Here is a 17,638-nt window from a genome sequence, read left to right on the forward strand (position 1 = left end):
AAAGTTTTTGGTTAAGGTCTTCCAAGAAGATTTTGTCAAAACGTTGATCGTGTCATGGCAAGGTACAATGCATACTTTAATTCTTTTGATTTGTTAGTTTTGAAGTTGCAATTTAACTTATTATATTTGTACTATAAATTCTATGTTTCTCTTTATTTGTTTTACCTCAATGGGTGTCTAGAGAATTACTTCTAAGACTAGGAACTATTTCCCAACCTAGTTATAAGTCTTTGAATGTCCTTTTCATTGTCCATTCCCTTTGTAGCGAATAACACCCTGCCTCCTCTATTCTTCTAATCTTCACTTTGCGACCCCTTATAAATTTTCCGCCTAAAAAATTTAATAATTATCGATTAGGTTTTGTGATATGCCAAAGGATTGGATGGATCTACCGAGGTATAGCGAAGAGTATATCAATGGTGTTATTAGTTTTTTAGACTTTGCATACTCTGAGGGAGAACCGGACAGACGACAAATTCAATGTCCTTGTAAGAGGTGTTGTAACATTAATTGGTATAGAAGAGATGTGGTATTCGACCATTTAGTAGCCGACGGATTTGTTAAGGGATATAGAACATGGATTAATCATGGCGAATGGGCAATCCCGATGGCGGTTGACGATGACACGGATGATGAAGAAGGTGCACGCGATGACATCGAAGGACTGCTTAATGATGCATTTGGAGATGTATCTCATGCTGAGGGTGTTACTGTAGGTCAAAATGAAGAGGCTAAAAAGTTTTACAATTTAATAGATGGGGTAAGTCAAGAGTTATACCCGGGTTGCAAGAAATTTTCTACATTATCTTTTACCATCCGTCTGTACTTGTTAAAGTGTTTGCACGGTTGGAGCAATGCCTCCTTCACTTCACTTCTTGAGCTATTGAAAGAGGCAATGCCTGACATTAACATACCTTCATCTTTCCATAAGACAAAGTCTATGATAAGAGATTTAGGTCTGGATTATAAAAAAATTGATGGTTGCCTAATGATTGCCTCCTGTATAGAAAAGAACTAAAGGATGAAAAACAATGTCGTGTGTGTGGAACTTCTCGATATACTAAAAATTCCAGTGATAATAGCGAGAACCAACCTGACAAGAAAGGTCGTTCTATTCCTGCAAAGACTCTGAGATACTTTCCTATAATTCCAAGACTTCAGAGATTATTTATGTGCTCAAAGACGGCAGCTAGTCTGAGGTGGCATAATGAGGAGCGCGTAAAAGATGGGATGTTAAAGCATCCTGCTGATGGCTTGGCATGGAAGAATCTTGATGAAATCGATGAAGAATTTGTAAAAGAATCTTGCAATATTAGACTAGGCTTGTCAAGTGATGGGTTCAACCCATTTCGTAGCATGAACATTTAATGGAGCACGTGGCCCGTGATGTTGATGGTATACAACTTGCCTCCGTGGATGTGCATGAAACCCGAATATTGTATGCTTTCTTTGCTTATTCCTGGGCCACAATCACCTGGTAAAGACATTGATGTGTATCTACAACCATTGATAGAAGACTTGAAGTTGTTGTGGAAAAAAAGGGTCGAAACCTATGATGCGTCAAAGAATGAGACCTTTCAAATGCAGGCAGCTCTTTTGTGGACAATCAACGATTTTCCTGCTTATTCTATATTGTCTGGGTGGAGTACAAAGGGAAAGTTGGCGTGCCCTTGTTGCAACAAAAATACCAGTAGCTTACAACTAAAACACTATCGGAAGACAATTTATATGGACCATCGTGTCTTTTTACCCATGGATCATCCATGGAGAACCAATACAAGGTCTTTTAATCGGAAGCAGGAATTAAGACCCCCTCCACTTGTTATAGAAGGACCCGAAATTTTTGAGATGCTACAAAATGCTGAGAATGTCTTTGGAAAGAAGTAAAGTACATCAAATAGTTTCCCATGGAATTGGAAAAAAAGATCAATTTTCTTTGAATTGCCTTACTGGCACAAGAACCTACTGCGTCACAACTTAGATGTCATGCACATAGAGAAGAATATACTTGACAGTGTAATTGGAACTCTCTTTGATATCCCAGGCAAGACAAAGGACCATTTGAATGCTCGATATGACTTAAAAGATTTGGGTATCTGGAAAAATCTTCAACCAAAGGAGGTGAATAATGGCAAAGGCATGCTTTTCTATTACTCCTGTAGAGAAGTCAGTTTTTTGTGGTGTTTTGAAGACAACAAAACTACCTGATGGCAGTGCTTCGAATATATCATGCTGTGTACATCTAGGAGAAAGAAAAGTTTCTGGGTATAAGACCCACGATGCTCACTTTATGCTTTACTATTTACTACCAATACCGATTAAAAGCGTCCTTCCTGATCATGTGGCCATTCCGTTGATTCGACTAAGTTCCTTTTTTCGTCGCTTGTGCAAAAAGTTCATCACACTGGAAAAGATAGATTTACTGGAGTTAGAGATTATGGAAACATTATGCCAATTTGAGAGGATCTTTCCCCTTAGTTTTTTTGACATAATGGTTCATCTTCCCATTCATTTAGCAAATGAGGTGAGATTGAGAAGTCCGGTGCAGTTTCGTTGGATGTATCCTCTGGAAAGGTACATGTGTACATTAAAGTCATATGTTCGCAACAGAAGTCGGCCCGAAGGTTCTATTGCAGAGGCATATCTGGCTGAGGAGTGCTTAACTTTCTGCTCAAGATACTTGCATGGAGGTGTGCAAACAAGACTTAATAAGCGGCCTCGGAATGATGATGATCCTAACGAAGACGAAGTTGTGCCATCAAAGTTGTTTTCTAACAAAGGTCGTTCGTTAGGCGTGGGAAGTGGAGAACCAATTAATCTAGATGACAGATCAATTGCTCAAGCCCATGTGTATGTATTACACAATTGTGAAGAAGTGGTAGATTATGTTAGGTAACTTAATTAAACTTTTTTTTATTTCGATCAAGTTCACCTATATTTTTTAGATCAAACCTAACTATTATTAATTATAGAGAGCATGAGGAAGAGGTTAACAATCAGCGAGGAACGAAATGGAGAAAAGCAAAAGTTCACAACAAAACGTTCGCGCAGTGGTTTGAAACTCGTGCGAGGGATCCAAATGTGCCTTTCTGGCAAAAAGAATTATCTCGAGGTCCAAGCTCTGTTGCAAGAAGATTTTCTGGATATGTAATTAATGGATACAGGTTTCACACGGTGGAACGTGAGGCAAGGAGAAAAATACAAAACAGTGGTGTCACATTAACTGCTTTAACTTCAAGCTTTGCAAGTAATAAAGATCAAAGTCCAATCCAAGACAATGTAGCTTATTATGGCAGGTTGTTTGAGATAGTAGAGTTAGACTATTTTGAGCGTTTTAAGGTTGTCTTATTTCGGTGTGAGTGGTACGATGCTGGGAGAGATAAGTATGGTCTTACATTTGTTCACTTCCATAAGAAATGCTTCCAGGATGAACCTTTTATACTAGCATCTCAAGCACATCAGTGTTTTTATGTGCAAGATCCATATGAACATAACAAACATTATGTTATGGAAACTGTCCCAAGAGACTTATTTAAAACAAGCGACGAATCTGAGTCTGAGGCCCGTCAAACACACTATAGTGAACAACACGAGCGTATAACGAGCCCTGCCATATCAGCTGATGATGGTGAACTTATTCTGGAGAGGACTGATTTACGACCCACGGTTATTGAAATGGTTCCCCAAGTGACTTCTGCCCAAGAATATGAGGCAGACTTCATTGGAGATTCTGATTCTGATTGGTCATCCTAAGCAATTTATTGCTTAATATGTACATATGTATACTTAAGTTTTCTTCTTCACGGTTTTATTTGTAAGTAATACTTATTTTTTTGTTAATTTGTCAGTCTCTTACATTTTTCTTATATTGATTTTGATGGGTATATTGACTCTACTTAACTAATTTATTTATATAGGAATAAGGAATTTATTGATCTTAAAGCTACGTCAAGTAAGAATTTGCTTAGACAATTCGAGGCTAAGAGACAAAGGATTGTAATTGAACGCAAGAAATATGAAATGGAAGCTGCAGCTGCTAATGACAAGGAGAAATCAGAGCGAAGGGTGGATGAACCAGAAAGTCAATTGGAGATGCGTGCAACCAAAGGACAAAAGAAATCCACGTCAAAGAAGCTGGATTTTAGTCATCTGCAAAGCACAAGGAAACATGCTTAAACAAGTGTTTTCTTGATGTTCTTCCTTAGATCTCTTGCTTAGCTTGACTTGTGGGTCAAAGATCTTTGATTTCCTGCACGTTTAAGGTGAGGATAACCTTTCTAAGATGCTGCTGAAGTTCGTTTAGTTGATGTTTTAGAGTTTTAAAGTTGTTCTTGATGTGTTTTAGGAGGATAAAGTGCTTTAAGAACACTTCAAAGAGTAACCGGATTTGGAGTAGCAAATCAAGGTAGGATGTAACAAAATTAATCTTGATTATTTGTCTTTGAGTTGTGTGAATGTTGTATGACTTGGCTGTGCTAAAAATTGGTTGCATATATGATTGATTCTTGGTGAAAATTTGGTGAAATTTTGATGAAATTTGATGAAATTTAAGCTTTGAGTTCATGTTCTTGGAGAAGCTGGAAAAACGAACCCTAGAGCTTAAATTGAGGTTCAATATGTGTTAAAATCATGTAGAAAAGATGGGGTTTTAGTGGCTGGGAATTTATTTTGAATTTTGGTAAAAATCGGTTGCTGAAAAGACTGAAAAACGGGTAAAAATAGAGAAAGAATTTGAAGAATATACGAAGAACACGAAGAACACTTTGAGTGTGGTGAAAAATATTGAAGAACACCTTTTAGATCTTAAAAAGGGTAAGGTTGTAATTATTTTGGTGTTTGAGGGGTTATTTGGTAATTTCTGAAAGTTAGGGTGGTTAAAGTAGAAATATTAAAAGTTACCGGTGGTAAAAAGTGAATTTTAAAGGTTAAAAGTTAAAGTGGGGTAATTTTCGAAAATATATTAATAAAATAATAAATAATAATAAAATATTAAATAATAATATTTAATTAAAAATAATATTTTAATAAAAATAATAAAATAATACAGAAAAGGCAGTTTTCTGTAAAAGCTTTAGAAAGACAACTTTAAGCGCAGAATCATATAATTACCTTTATAAAACACTTAGGGAGTGGTAAAAACATATTAGTGAGGCAAAGATAAAGGAAATATAAAAGTTAAAGAAGAGATAAAAATCAAGGAAAAGTCTGTAAAGTTTTAATGACAGAAAAACAGACAGAAATTAGTGAACGAACTAGGGCAACATAGTTAGTCCTTGAGTTGCGACTAGGGTTAAGTATTATATGAAAAGTTAAACTGTTTCTAGCTTGTACCACGAAGATTCTGATTATGGAATCTAAGAGATACTCATTCAATCTAATATAGAACGGAGGTGGTTGTCAGGCACACGTTCATGGATTGAGGAAGATGATGAGTGTAGCGGATCATCACCTTCTTCATAGTGAAGCGCAAATGAACATCTTAGATAGGAACAAGCGTGTTTGAATAGAAAACAGAGATAATTGCATTAATTCATCGGGACGCTGCAGAGCTCCTCACCCCCAACAATGGGGTTTAGAGACTCATGCCGTCAAAGAGTACAAAGTTTAGATCTAAAATGTCATGAGGTACAAAATAAGTCTCTAAAAGTTGTTTAAATAATAAACTAGTAACCTAGGTTTACAGAAAATGAGTAAACTAAGATGGATAGTGCAAAAATCCACTTCTGGGACCCACTTGGTGTGTGCTGGGGCTGAGACTTAAGCTTCTCACGTGCCTGGGCTGTTTATGGAGTTGAACGCCAGGTTGTAACCTGTTTCTAGCGTTGAACTCCAACTTGTAACTTGTTTCTGGCGCTGAACGCCAGACTGCAACATGGAACTGGCGTTGAACGCCAGTTTATGTCATCTATCCTTGAGTAAAGTATAAACTATTATATATTGCTGGAAAGCCCTGGATGTCTACTTTCCAACCCAATTAGAAGCGCGCCAATTGGACTCCTGTAACTCCAAAAAATCCATTCCGAGTGCAGAGAGGTCAGAATCCAACAGCATCAGCAATCCTTTTTCAGCCTGAATCAGATTTTTGCTCAGCTCCCTCAATTTCAGTCAGAAAATACCTGAAATTACAGAAAAACACACAAACTCATAGTAAAGTCTAGAAATGTGATTTTTAATTAAAAACTAATAAAAATATACTAAAAACCAACTAAATCATACTAAAAACTAAGTAAAAACAATGCCAAAAAGCGTATAAATTATCCGCTCATCACAGGGTGTAAACCGACACGTGAGCTCATGGCCTGCATAGGACAGACATGCATCATACTTGGTTGTGCGTTTCCTCTGTTTGTATTCTATTCACTGTGTCTGTGTTTTGTTTTCTTGTATTCTTTTGTTTGTGTTTTGCTTTCTGTTTTCTCTATTTTCTCTATTTATCTGTATCTTCTGTTCACTACTTCTCGGTATTCTGCTATATATCTGCTAAGCGACACAAATTAATGAACTTAACTAATAACCCCGGCCCTACTAAGAACTCCCCAGTTCTTACCCCTTCTCTCTCCCTTCCCCCTTCAGATGGAAGCATGAGTACCCTTCCGTAGTTCACTGACGACCGTTTGCAAAAAGGATTCCGCTCTAGGTAGTCTTCTGAGTCTAGGGTAAATCTCATTTTCTGTTTATATGTATATACTGAGAGACCAGCCAACGTCTGCACCCCATTCGTATGTGCACTTTAGCCTAAATCCTATGTACGAGACTCCTGTTGTATGGCTACTTGATGAGGTACCAGAGAGACGTCCTATGGCAATGTCTAATCGTGCAGAGGAGTAGCAGATGATGTTCTACCTTTTGATGACATTCGACTTGACTTGATTTTTGAAGACTTAGAACGTACTTTCCCTTGCTTTAGTAGTTTAGAGGGACTAGGTGAGTATAGAGTCTAGGCTAGCCTAGGTGCCAACTTAGGGACCTCTTGAACAGGTCAGGACCTGGGATGTTGTATGTATGTATATGTATATAGTTATTATCTAGTTATATCTAGGGGTGTTCTAACTAAAAGTCTATACTTAAATAAAAGTTGGATCACTGAATGTTGTTGATTGCTTGTGATGTATTTATGTGTGGTTGTTTATAACTGTTTTATCTGTTATCAGTTGTGAATTGATTATGAATGATTCCGTCTATTAATCCAAATGTTTTCAAAAAAAAAAATATCCCGCCAATTAACTACGTTTTTGACAACGAATCAGGCTCATATGATAAATAATAGATAATAATTAGGAAGACAAATTGGTAGCGCTCAGTTTCTGGTATGATCTAGACATATTGAAAATTGGGTCATTACATCTAAGCCAAGAGCGGAGTTATCCAAGTTCTACTCAACTCACAATCAACATAGGGCAGCAGCAGAATATTCAACTCACAGATGAAGAGACTCAAACAGGACAAAATGACACAACTTTGCCTTCTCCTGAAACTACCCCACAAAATAAAAGTGCAATATTGGAGCAAGGAATATCAACAAAGGGTAAAAGGATGGCAGGAGTAAAGGCTACAACAATTGACGAATTCTTAAAGGAAAATGGGATAGATGTGGAAATTGAAGGACCAAGCACTGAACTAAGTGAGGACGGGGAAGAAAGCATGGCACTTGATAAAGACTATTATCAACATGTGATGGAGGACATTGATGATGAAGAAGGTACTGTTTTGCTCTGTTTCTATTGATGATAAATATTTATTTTTTTAAAAAATTGTTATAGAAAAACTGGACTGGTAGATCTAGTTTTTTGAAGCTGGTAAATATAGTGTTAGTTGATTCGAAGTTTGTGTGTTATGATTGATCTAATTGTTGAGGTTGTAAAATTAAGATTTCTTTCGATTTGGAACTTTGTTTAAGAATATCGGTCAGCTTGATGAGCGTGGAGGATAGTTCAGTATTGTCAATGAGTTTGGGTGCATTGGTTGGTCCAAGTATTGAGGGCTGGTGGAGTTAGCGTTATTTGAATAGAAGCTTGTCTGTTATTTGATTGATCCAATTGTTGTGGTTTTGCTATGGTAGTTTAGTGAATTTGTTGAAGTGGTTAAGTCAACTGAAGTTTTGTGTGCCTTGATGGATGCAATTGATGTAGTTTTGCAATGCGTAGTTCAGTGAAGTCCATGATGTGGAATGAACTTAAAAGTTGTGTGCTTTGATCGATTTTTGGAATAGCTAAAACTTGTCCACTTCATGGTATCAACTACATAGGTCAGATTTATAATTTTTATAATTTTTATATTTGTGTACTTGTTTGCTTTATATGCTTGTTGATCTCGAGTTAATTAAGCATAATCTGATGTTGACCAATTAATGAAACTAGGAGAGCCAAAGAAGAAGAAAACCCGTGAAAAAACAACTTGCAAGGAGATTTATGCAAGGACTATGGAACAGCAGGAAGAAGTCACTTTTGATCTTGGACAGCCCGTAGGACCAACCGACCAAAGTGTTTCTAATTTAACTAGTTTTGTTGGCACTATTGGTAGAAATAAAAGATTCGTTAGTCTTTTGTACACTAGTTGGCATGCTGTTCCTCCTAAAGCTAAGAAGTTCATGTGGGACTATGTTAATGTAAGACACTTGGTAATTATTGATTTCAGTTTTTTTATTCAGCACAAGAGCATATAACAATTACCTATAATCATGCAGACCAAGTTTCTCCTCCAGACAGTGGAGAAAAGTGGGTAGTGCAAGCGATTCGAGATGCTTGGAAGCGGTTCAAAGGAAAGATTAAGCAAAAGCACTTCGTTCCCTATGATACTATTGAAGATATGGTGAAGAATCGACCCCCACAAGTACCAGAAAGTGGTTTCATAAAATTGATCTATTATTGGAGTCATCCTCTAATCCAGGTAAAAGACTATATATGTCGAATTTTCATGTGAAACTATTTGACTATTGAAAGAGCAATATGGTATTTAGTTATTAATGTGAAGCAGCTCTACTGATTGGATCTGAATTATTGTTATTAAAAGAAAATTTATTAAGTGTTTCAGCATTATGTGATGTCTATATGCCTTTTTACTTGGCTAGCTACTTTTTTATCTCATTGCAAAGGTATTATTTTTTATCTGAAAGTTATATGCATAGCTTCTGGTGAATGGCAGAATAGCTTTTTAGACCATACTGAATCTATGGTTTAGAAGAGGAGAAGGTGAATGACTCCTTTTTTACTTTTTTTTCCCTTGAATTTACTTTTGTAATTTTTCTGCATCTGATGCTTCTGATTTGGAAGTGGGGTTTTGTTCTGTTTCTTGAGTTGGGGACCTGATTCTTTAAGCCTTCAATCTGGAAACAGTTATAAATTTGATACAGTTCTGCATAGGATGCAACTGATATAACACTAATTGTGGTGTGGACTACTTGGAAAAGTTGAATTATCCATAAGTTTTGGTTGCTTCTGTAAATAGTTGTGGTTGAAAACCTTTGTATAGTCATCTATCAAGTTCTATTTTTCAATGTGATATAACACTTTCTGCCAAATTATTTTTTTATTTAATTTGAGTAATAGATTTTCTCATGAAAACCACATCTGAATTTTGCTTTTAGTGGATTGACTTATATGTATGTATACTTTGTTTCTTGTGTTATGTGTATAATTATTCTTTGTAGATCTCATAGCTATGTAGTTTTGTTCCATTCATATGTTATAAGTTCTCCACTCATTTTTTTAATTTCACAGGGTTTAGGGGATACCCAGGTAATACTTACTTGTTCAATGAGAATGCTACTATGTAGGAAATTGAACTTGACATAGGTCACTGGAATTAACTGATTGAATGATGAGGGGTATGGGTAAGCATATTTTACAGGAGATGAGATGTCCCTGGAATTTACTTGATCATGTGAAGTGTGAATTTTTACAGTTGTGAAAAAATTGAACAGGTGCTCCAATGTATTATAAATAGATCTTTTATGCTTGCTTTTGGGTAGTGTTCAGTGCTTTAGCTTAATAATGCAGCCTTGCTAGTATATTTTCCTAACTCATTATGCTGCACGTTTTAGTAACTGTATGCTAACTTTTTATTCATTTCCAGTCAATAAGTCAAAGAAACAAGCAACACAAGGAAAATATGAAGTTTCCACATTGCATGGGGCCAATTAATTTCGGAAGAGTACGAGTGGCTATGGTAAATAGTAGATTTATATTTATTAGAATTTATATTTGCATAAATTGAAGGAAGAAATCAAAGTATGATCTTGTTTTGCAGCGAGCAACAAAGGAAACAAAGGAGGAACCAAAAAGGTTTGAGATGTTCATTGCTACCCGAACAAGTCGGAAAAGGAAAGAAGTGGATGAGGAAACACAAACTGCTGTTGTAAGAGTTCATTGAATCATTCATAATTACATTTCAAATTTAGGATACGGTAACTAACTCAATTTTAAATGTTTCTTCTATGCAGGAAGACTTCCAACACCGCCAAGCTACTGGTAAAACAGAAGAGGAAGCTTTTGAGGCCATATTCGGGAAAGAACAACCAGGTCGGGTAAGGTTGTATGGAAGATCTGTGACAAAGACTGATTTAAAAAAATATGCTGAAATTAATGAAATCAAGAATCAGCACAAAGAGAAAGTGTCCAGTCTGAAGGATAAACTTGGACACATGGAGGCCCAACAGCAAAAACAAGAGGCCAAACAGCAAAAACAAGACGAAGAGATTCATGCGTTGCGAAATATGATCAAGTTATTACTGCAGCGATCGGAACCTGGAATGAGGCCAGAAGAACTAGAAGCTTTATTACAAGACGCCCAACAGTCTCCTATTGATGCGAATAGCGGCCATGGATCAACACATTTTCCGAACTTAGATGTGGTATGTCCTTATCTATTCCTTGTTCCATAGTTTTTTACTTGCATTTACATTAATTTCTATGGCTGAAAATGTTTGTTGGCTTTATTAACACTGAAGTTGTATTGCTATGGCTGAAAGTTGTATTCTGAAGTTGTATAGCCATATTATTTTTTTTAGTATATGCTTTCTTGGTTTACTATGACTACGTGTTCCATTTAATTTTTATAATTACAAATGTCATTATGAATATTTTTTTAACTACTTTTCTATATAATTATGCAGGGTAACAATGAAGATTAAGCAATGAAGATTAAGCTGACTATTATTGTGGTTTATTGGCTAAGATAAAATGCTATTTAGAATCTTTACATGTATGGTTGACTAATGACTTTTATTAGAAGATACTTTTATTGGCTAAGTGATATTATGGTTTTGATATGGCTATGCTTACTTTAGTTTGAGTTGCATGAATTTTTACAGTTAACTTTATTCTAGTACTTTTGGATCAATGTTATAAATATATTTTGGTTAGAGACAATTTTTATTATATAAAGAAATTATTTAGTATAATTATGTATTTATTTTTATTTTGTAATATTCAATTCATTTATACATGTAATTATATTAACTATTATGTTGTATTAATAATTATTAGATAATTATCTATATATATACAGAAAAAAAAAGACCTAAGGCTACACTTATATGTACAGTAGCTATAGTATACAAAAAAAAAAAACGAGACCTAAGGCTACACTTATATACCATAGCTATAGTATAAAGAAAAAAAATGAGACCTAAGGCTACACTTATATACAGTAGCTATAGTATACAGAAAAAAAAAGAGGGACCTAAGGCTACGCTTATAAAAAGTAGCTATGGTATACAATGTGGCTACGCTTTACAAGTGATGCAGTAGCGTTAAAAAGCGTAGCCTATTCTGGAAGAACGAAAGCTGAAAAGCGTAGCCTTTGGTCATGGACAGCATCACTTGAAAAGCGTAGCCTATTTCCAAACGCCAAAAGCGTAGCCCTTGGTGCAGAAAAGCGTAGCCTTTGAGAATAGGCAACGGCCGAATAGGAATCACCTCAAAAAGCGTAGCCGTAGCCTAAGGCATCAATTTTTTCACTTTTGGCTACACTTTTCAAGTGTATCTAAATGGGTGTTTTTCTTGTAGTGACATTCCGAAAAGCTTACCAGAGAAGCTTAAAGATCCTGGAAGCTTTATGATACCATGCACATTAGAGGGTTCTTGTACCAAGATAGCTCTATGTGATCTTGGGGCAAGTATCAACCTAATACCTGCATCCACTATCAAAAAGCTTGGTTTGACTGATGAAGTTAAACCAACCTGGATATGCCACCAACTTGCTGATGGCTCCATTAAGATTCCATCAGGCATAATTGAGGACATGATTGTCAAGGTTGGGCCATTTGCCTTCCTCACTGACTTTGTAGTGCTGGAAATGGAGGAGCACAAGAATGCAACTCTCATTCTAGGAAGACCTTTCCTAGCAACTGGACGAACCCTCATTGACGTCCAAAAAGGGGAGATAACCCTGAGAGCCAATGAGGATGAGTTTAAGTTAAATGCTATCAAAGCTATGCAGCATCCAGACACATCAAAGGACTGCATGAGCGCTGATATTATTGACTTCCTGGTGGAAGAGGTCAATATAACTGAGAGTCTCGAATCAGAGCTAGAGGACATTTTTAAAGATGTTCAGCCTGATCTGGAGGAACCAGAGAAAACAGAAGAACCTATGAAAACTCCTCAAGAAGAGGAGAAGCTTCCTAAACCCAAGCTCAAACCACTACCACCATCCCTGAAATATTCATTTCTGGAAGAAGATGACACTTTTCCTGTGATCATAAGCTCTACTTTAGAGCCACAGGAAGAGAAAGCACTAATTCAGGTGCTAAGGACAGACAAGCCAGCTCTTGGGTGGTCCATAAGTGATCTTAAGGGCATTAGCCCAGCCAGATGCATGCACAAGATCCTATTAGAGGATGATGCTAAGCCAGTGGTTCAACCACAGAGGCGGCTGAATCCAGCCATGAAGGAGGTGGTGCAAAAAGAGGTCACTAAGTTAGTAGAGGCTGAGATTATTTATCATATTTCTAATAGCCCCTAGGTGAGCCCTGTCCAAGTTGTTCCCAGGAAGGGAGGCATGACAGTAGTTCATAATGAAAAGAATGAACTGGTTCCTACAAGAATAGTTACAGGGTGGCGTATGTGTATAAACTACAGAAGGCTCAATACAGCCACCAGAAAGGATCATTTTTCTTTACCATTCATAGACCAGATGCTAGAAAGACTAGCAGGCCATGAATACTACTGCTTTTTGGATGGCTATTCAGGTTACAACTAAATTGCAGTAGATCCTCAGGACAAAGAGAAAACAGCATTCACATGTCCATCTGGAGTATTTGCCTACAGAAGGATGCCATTTGGTCTGTGCAATGCACCTGCAACCTTTCAAAGGTGCATACTCTCGATCTTCTCTGATATGGTAGAGAAATTTTTGGAAGTCTTCATGTATGACTTCTCAGTATTTGGAGACTCATTCAGCTCCTGTCTTGACCATCTAGCACTTATTCTAAAAAGGTGCCAAGAGACTAACCTGGTTTTAAATTGGGAGAAATGTCACTTTATGGTGACTGAAGGAATTGTCCTTGGGCACAAAATTTCGAACAAAGAAATAGAGGTGGATCAAGCTAAGATAGAGGTAATTGAAAAATTACCACCACCTGCCAATGTTAAAGCAATCAGAAGCTTTCTGGGGCATGCAAGATTCTATAGGAGGTTCATAAAGGATTTTTCAAAAATTGCAAAATCTCTGAGCAATCTGCTAGCTGCTGATACACCTTTTGTCTTTGACACAGAGTGTCTGCAGGCGTTTGAGACGCTGAAAGCTAAGCTGGTCACAGCACCAGTCATTTCTGCACCAGACTGGACATTACCATTCGAACTAATGTGTGATGCCAGTGATCATATCATTGGTACAGTATTAGGATAGAGGCATAACAAGCTTCTGCATGTTATTTATTATTCTATCCGTGTTTTAAATGACGCACAGAAGAATTACACAACAACAGAAAAGGAGTTGCTTGCAGTGGTTTATGCCATTGACAAGTTCAGATTTTATTTAGTAGGATCAAAAGTGATTGTGTACACTGACTATGCTGCTCTAAAATATCTCCTCACAAAGCAGGATTCAAAACCCAGACTCATAAGATGGCTGTTGCTTCTGCAAGAGATTGATATAGAAATAAGAGACAGAAAAGGGACAGAGAACCAAGTAGCTGATCACCTGTCCCGGATAGAACCAGTAGCAGGAGCGTCCCTCTCTCCTACTAAGATCTCTGAAACCTTTTCGGATGAGCAACTCTTTGCCATTCAGGAAGTACCGTGGTTTGCAGACATTGCAAACTATATAGCTGTGAGATTCATACCCAAAGAGTACAGTAAGTAGCAAACAAAAAAAATTGATTTCTGATGCAAAGTACTATTTGTGGGATGAACCATATCTCTTTAAGAGGTGTGCAGACGGAATAATTCATAGATGTGTGCCTAGAGAAGAGACACAGAAGATCCTATGGCATTGTAATGGATCACAATATGGAGGACATTTCGGAGGTGAACGAACAGCCACAAAAGTTCTCCAATGTGGCTTCTATTGGCCTACTCTCTATAGAGACTCCCGAGAGTTTGTATGTAACTGTGACAGTTGCCAGAGAGCTGGTAATCTGTCTCACGGTTATGCCATGCCTCAGCAAGGGATCTTAGAGATTGAGTTGTTTGATGTATGAGGTATTGACTTCATGGGGCCTTTCCCACCATCATACTCAAACACTTATATTCTGGTGGCAGTAGACTATGTATCTAAATGGGTGGAGGCAATTGCAACACCCATTAATGATACTAAGACAGTGATGAAGTTCCTTCAGAAGCATATCTTCCGTAGGTTCGATGTCCCTAGAATACTGATCAGTGATGGAGGCACTCACTTCTGCAATAAACAACTTGACTCTGCTCTGGTCCGATATGGAATTAACCATAAAGTGGCAACTCCATATAATCCACAGATAAATGGGCAGGCTGAAGTCTTGAATAGAGAACTAAAATGAATCCTGGAACGGACTGTAAGTACCCGTAGAAGGGATTGGGCAAGAAGTCTGGATGATGCTTTGTGGGCATACAGAACCGCATTCAAGACTCCTATAGGGACCTCTCCATACCAGCTTGTGTATGGAAAAGCATGTCATCTGCCAGTGGAACTGGAACACAAGGCCTACTGGGCAACCAGGTTCTTAAACCTTGATGCAAAGTTAGTTGGAGAAAAGAGATTACTCCAATTGAATGAGCTAGAAGAGTTTAGACTCAATGCTTTTGAAAATACTAAAATTTACAAGGAGAAAGAAAAAAGGTGGCATGACAGAAAGCTGTCATCTATAGGACAGAAGGTTCTGCTGTTTAACTCTAGGCTCAAATTGTTGCCTGGGAAATTAAAATCCCGGTGGAAGGGACCATATGTGATTACAAGCGTGTCACCATATGGATATGTAGAGCTTCAGGATATGGACTCTGATAAAAAGTTCATTGTCAATGGACAGATAGTCAAACATTATCTTGAAGGCAATGTTGAGCAAGATTGCTCAAAACTGAGACTAAATTAAAAGCTCAGCAAAAGTCCAGCTAAAGACAGTAAAGAAGCGCTTGTTGGGAGGCAACCGAGCCATTATCAAAAATTAGATATTTATAACAATTATATAAGTCTATTTAATTTTGTTGCTCATGATTAGTTAATACATTTCAGTGAATAAATCAGGAAAATAGAGGTTCAGAACATAAAGCAGAAGAATCACAGAGAAAAAGAGCTCACTGGCATTAAAACGCCAGTAAAGGTATCATTCCGAGCATTAAACGCCAGAATGGGCAGCATTCTGGGCGTTTAACGCCAGAAATGGCAGCATTCTGGGCATTTAGAAAAACGCCCAGTAAAGAAGGATTTCTGGCATTTAACGCCAGCTAGGGTAGGCATTAAATGCCCAAAATGGCCACTAGATGGGCGTTTAACGCCAAAACAGCAAGGGGGAGGTAATTTTGTTTCCAATTCAATTTTTTTTTAAATTTTCATGTTCTAATTCATAATTTTCTGCATAAAAATGTTACAAATATTCATCTTTCAATTTTCAATTTCAAAAATTAATAATCTTATAAACTCTTTTCAATCCTTTTTTTTAAATGTTTTTAAAAGAAAAAACTCATTTACCTTTCCAATTTCTTTCTAAATCTTTTCAATTCATCCATCTTATCTTTTATTTCTTAGGTGCATTCACAAAAATTCAGATTTAACTTTCTCATATCTTTTTCAATTCTCTCATATTTTATAAATTGTATCTTTTATCAATCATGTATTTCTATCTTATCTTTTTCAAAAATATTTCGAAACCCATTCCCTCCCTCCCTTTTAAATACACATTCAGCCAGCCACTCTTCATCCATCATTCGAATCCTTCTCTCCATCTATTCATCTTCTTTCTTTTTATTTTTCTTGAGGTCAAGCAAATCTCTAAGTTTGGTGTGCTTTTCGTGATCCCTGAGCTAAAACAAACTAATCTCATGGCACCCAAAGGAAGACAAACCGCTTCAAGAGACAAGAAAGAAAGCAATCCAAAACCACGTTTGATGCATGAGAATTTCTGCACCAAAGAACATGCAGACCATTATTTCAAAATTGTGTGCAGAAGATCAGTGATCTCGGAAGTTAGGTTCAATCTGAAAGAAGATGAATACCCGGAAATCCAAGAACAGAATCAAAATAGGGGCTGGGAAGTCCTGGCTAATCCTGAGATACATGTTGGAAGAAACATGGTCCAGGAATTTTATGCAAATCTGTGGATGACAGAAAAGCAAAGATTAGAGGGAACTGCTTTTTACTCCTTTCGGACTATGGTCAGAAGGAAGATTATTTACCTCCACTTTGACAAAGTGAGAGAAGTTCTCAAACTTCCTCAAATACAAGATGATCCAGAGTCCTTTAACAGGAGAATGGCCAAGGATAAAAGGCTAGATCAAGTTCTAGAGGACATATGCCTCCCTGGAACTAAGTGGATTACTAATTCAAAAGGTGTCCCAAACCAGCTAAAGAGAGGAGATCTAAAACCAGTTGCTAGAGGTTGGCTAGATTTCATTGGGCATTCTATACTCCCAACCAGCAACCGATCTGACGCGTACGCATCACACGCGAAGAAGACCATCGACGCGTACGCGTGACTGACGCATACGCGTGACATGCGCCACGTGCAGAAAACGCAGAAAACGCTGATTGCTATAATTAATTCTGATTTAAACTTTAATTTTTATAAATAGGAAAAGATATTATATTAGTTTTAGAAAATAGATTTTAATTTAATTAGGATTAGATATAAAAGAGAAAAGAAACTTCTCTTCTGGGGATTCCAACATTATTCCACCTCAGCCCAATTTACAGTTTACCAGAATCCTAGTTTTCACTCTTTTCCATGAGAAACTAAACCTCCACTGTTAAGGTTAGGAGCTCTATCTATTGTATGGATTGATTATATTATTTTTTCTATTTTAATTCATGTACTAATTTATAATTTAAGAATTATTTTCGTTCTTTATCTTATGAATTTGGGTGGAACAGAAGTATGACCCTCTTTCTAATTGAGTTCTTGTATAACTTGGAAAAGCTTTTTACTTGAACAACAGCTTGAAAACAATTTCTCCTAAATTCTAATTATCTGGACTTAATGGGATACATGACATATAATCCTTTTATA

General features: G+C 36.9%; 1 protein-coding gene and 1 pseudogene across 1 annotated transcript; both read left to right on the top strand.

Annotated features, from left to right (window-relative positions):
* The first annotated feature begins 361 nt into the window (after positions 1–361).
* On the top strand, positions 362–1,887 carry LOC148577388 (uncharacterized; annotated as a pseudogene).
* An 8,238-nt stretch (positions 1,888–10,125) lies between these two features.
* On the top strand, positions 10,126–11,128 carry LOC110266090 (uncharacterized). The gene is made up of 4 exons (XM_021109943.2): positions 10,126–10,164; positions 10,246–10,353; positions 10,439–10,849; positions 11,111–11,128. Exons 1-4 carry the CDS (start codon positions 10,126–10,128, stop codon positions 11,126–11,128), a joined length of 576 nt encoding a protein of 191 aa, XP_020965602.2.
* The last annotated feature ends 6,510 nt before the right edge of the window (positions 11,129–17,638 follow it).

This window comes from Arachis ipaensis, chromosome B1 (genome assembly GCF_059453495.1).
Source record: "Arachis ipaensis isolate K30076 ecotype BB chromosome B1, ASM5945349v1, whole genome shotgun sequence".
NCBI classification, from domain to species: Eukaryota; Viridiplantae; Streptophyta; class Magnoliopsida; order Fabales; family Fabaceae; genus Arachis; species Arachis ipaensis.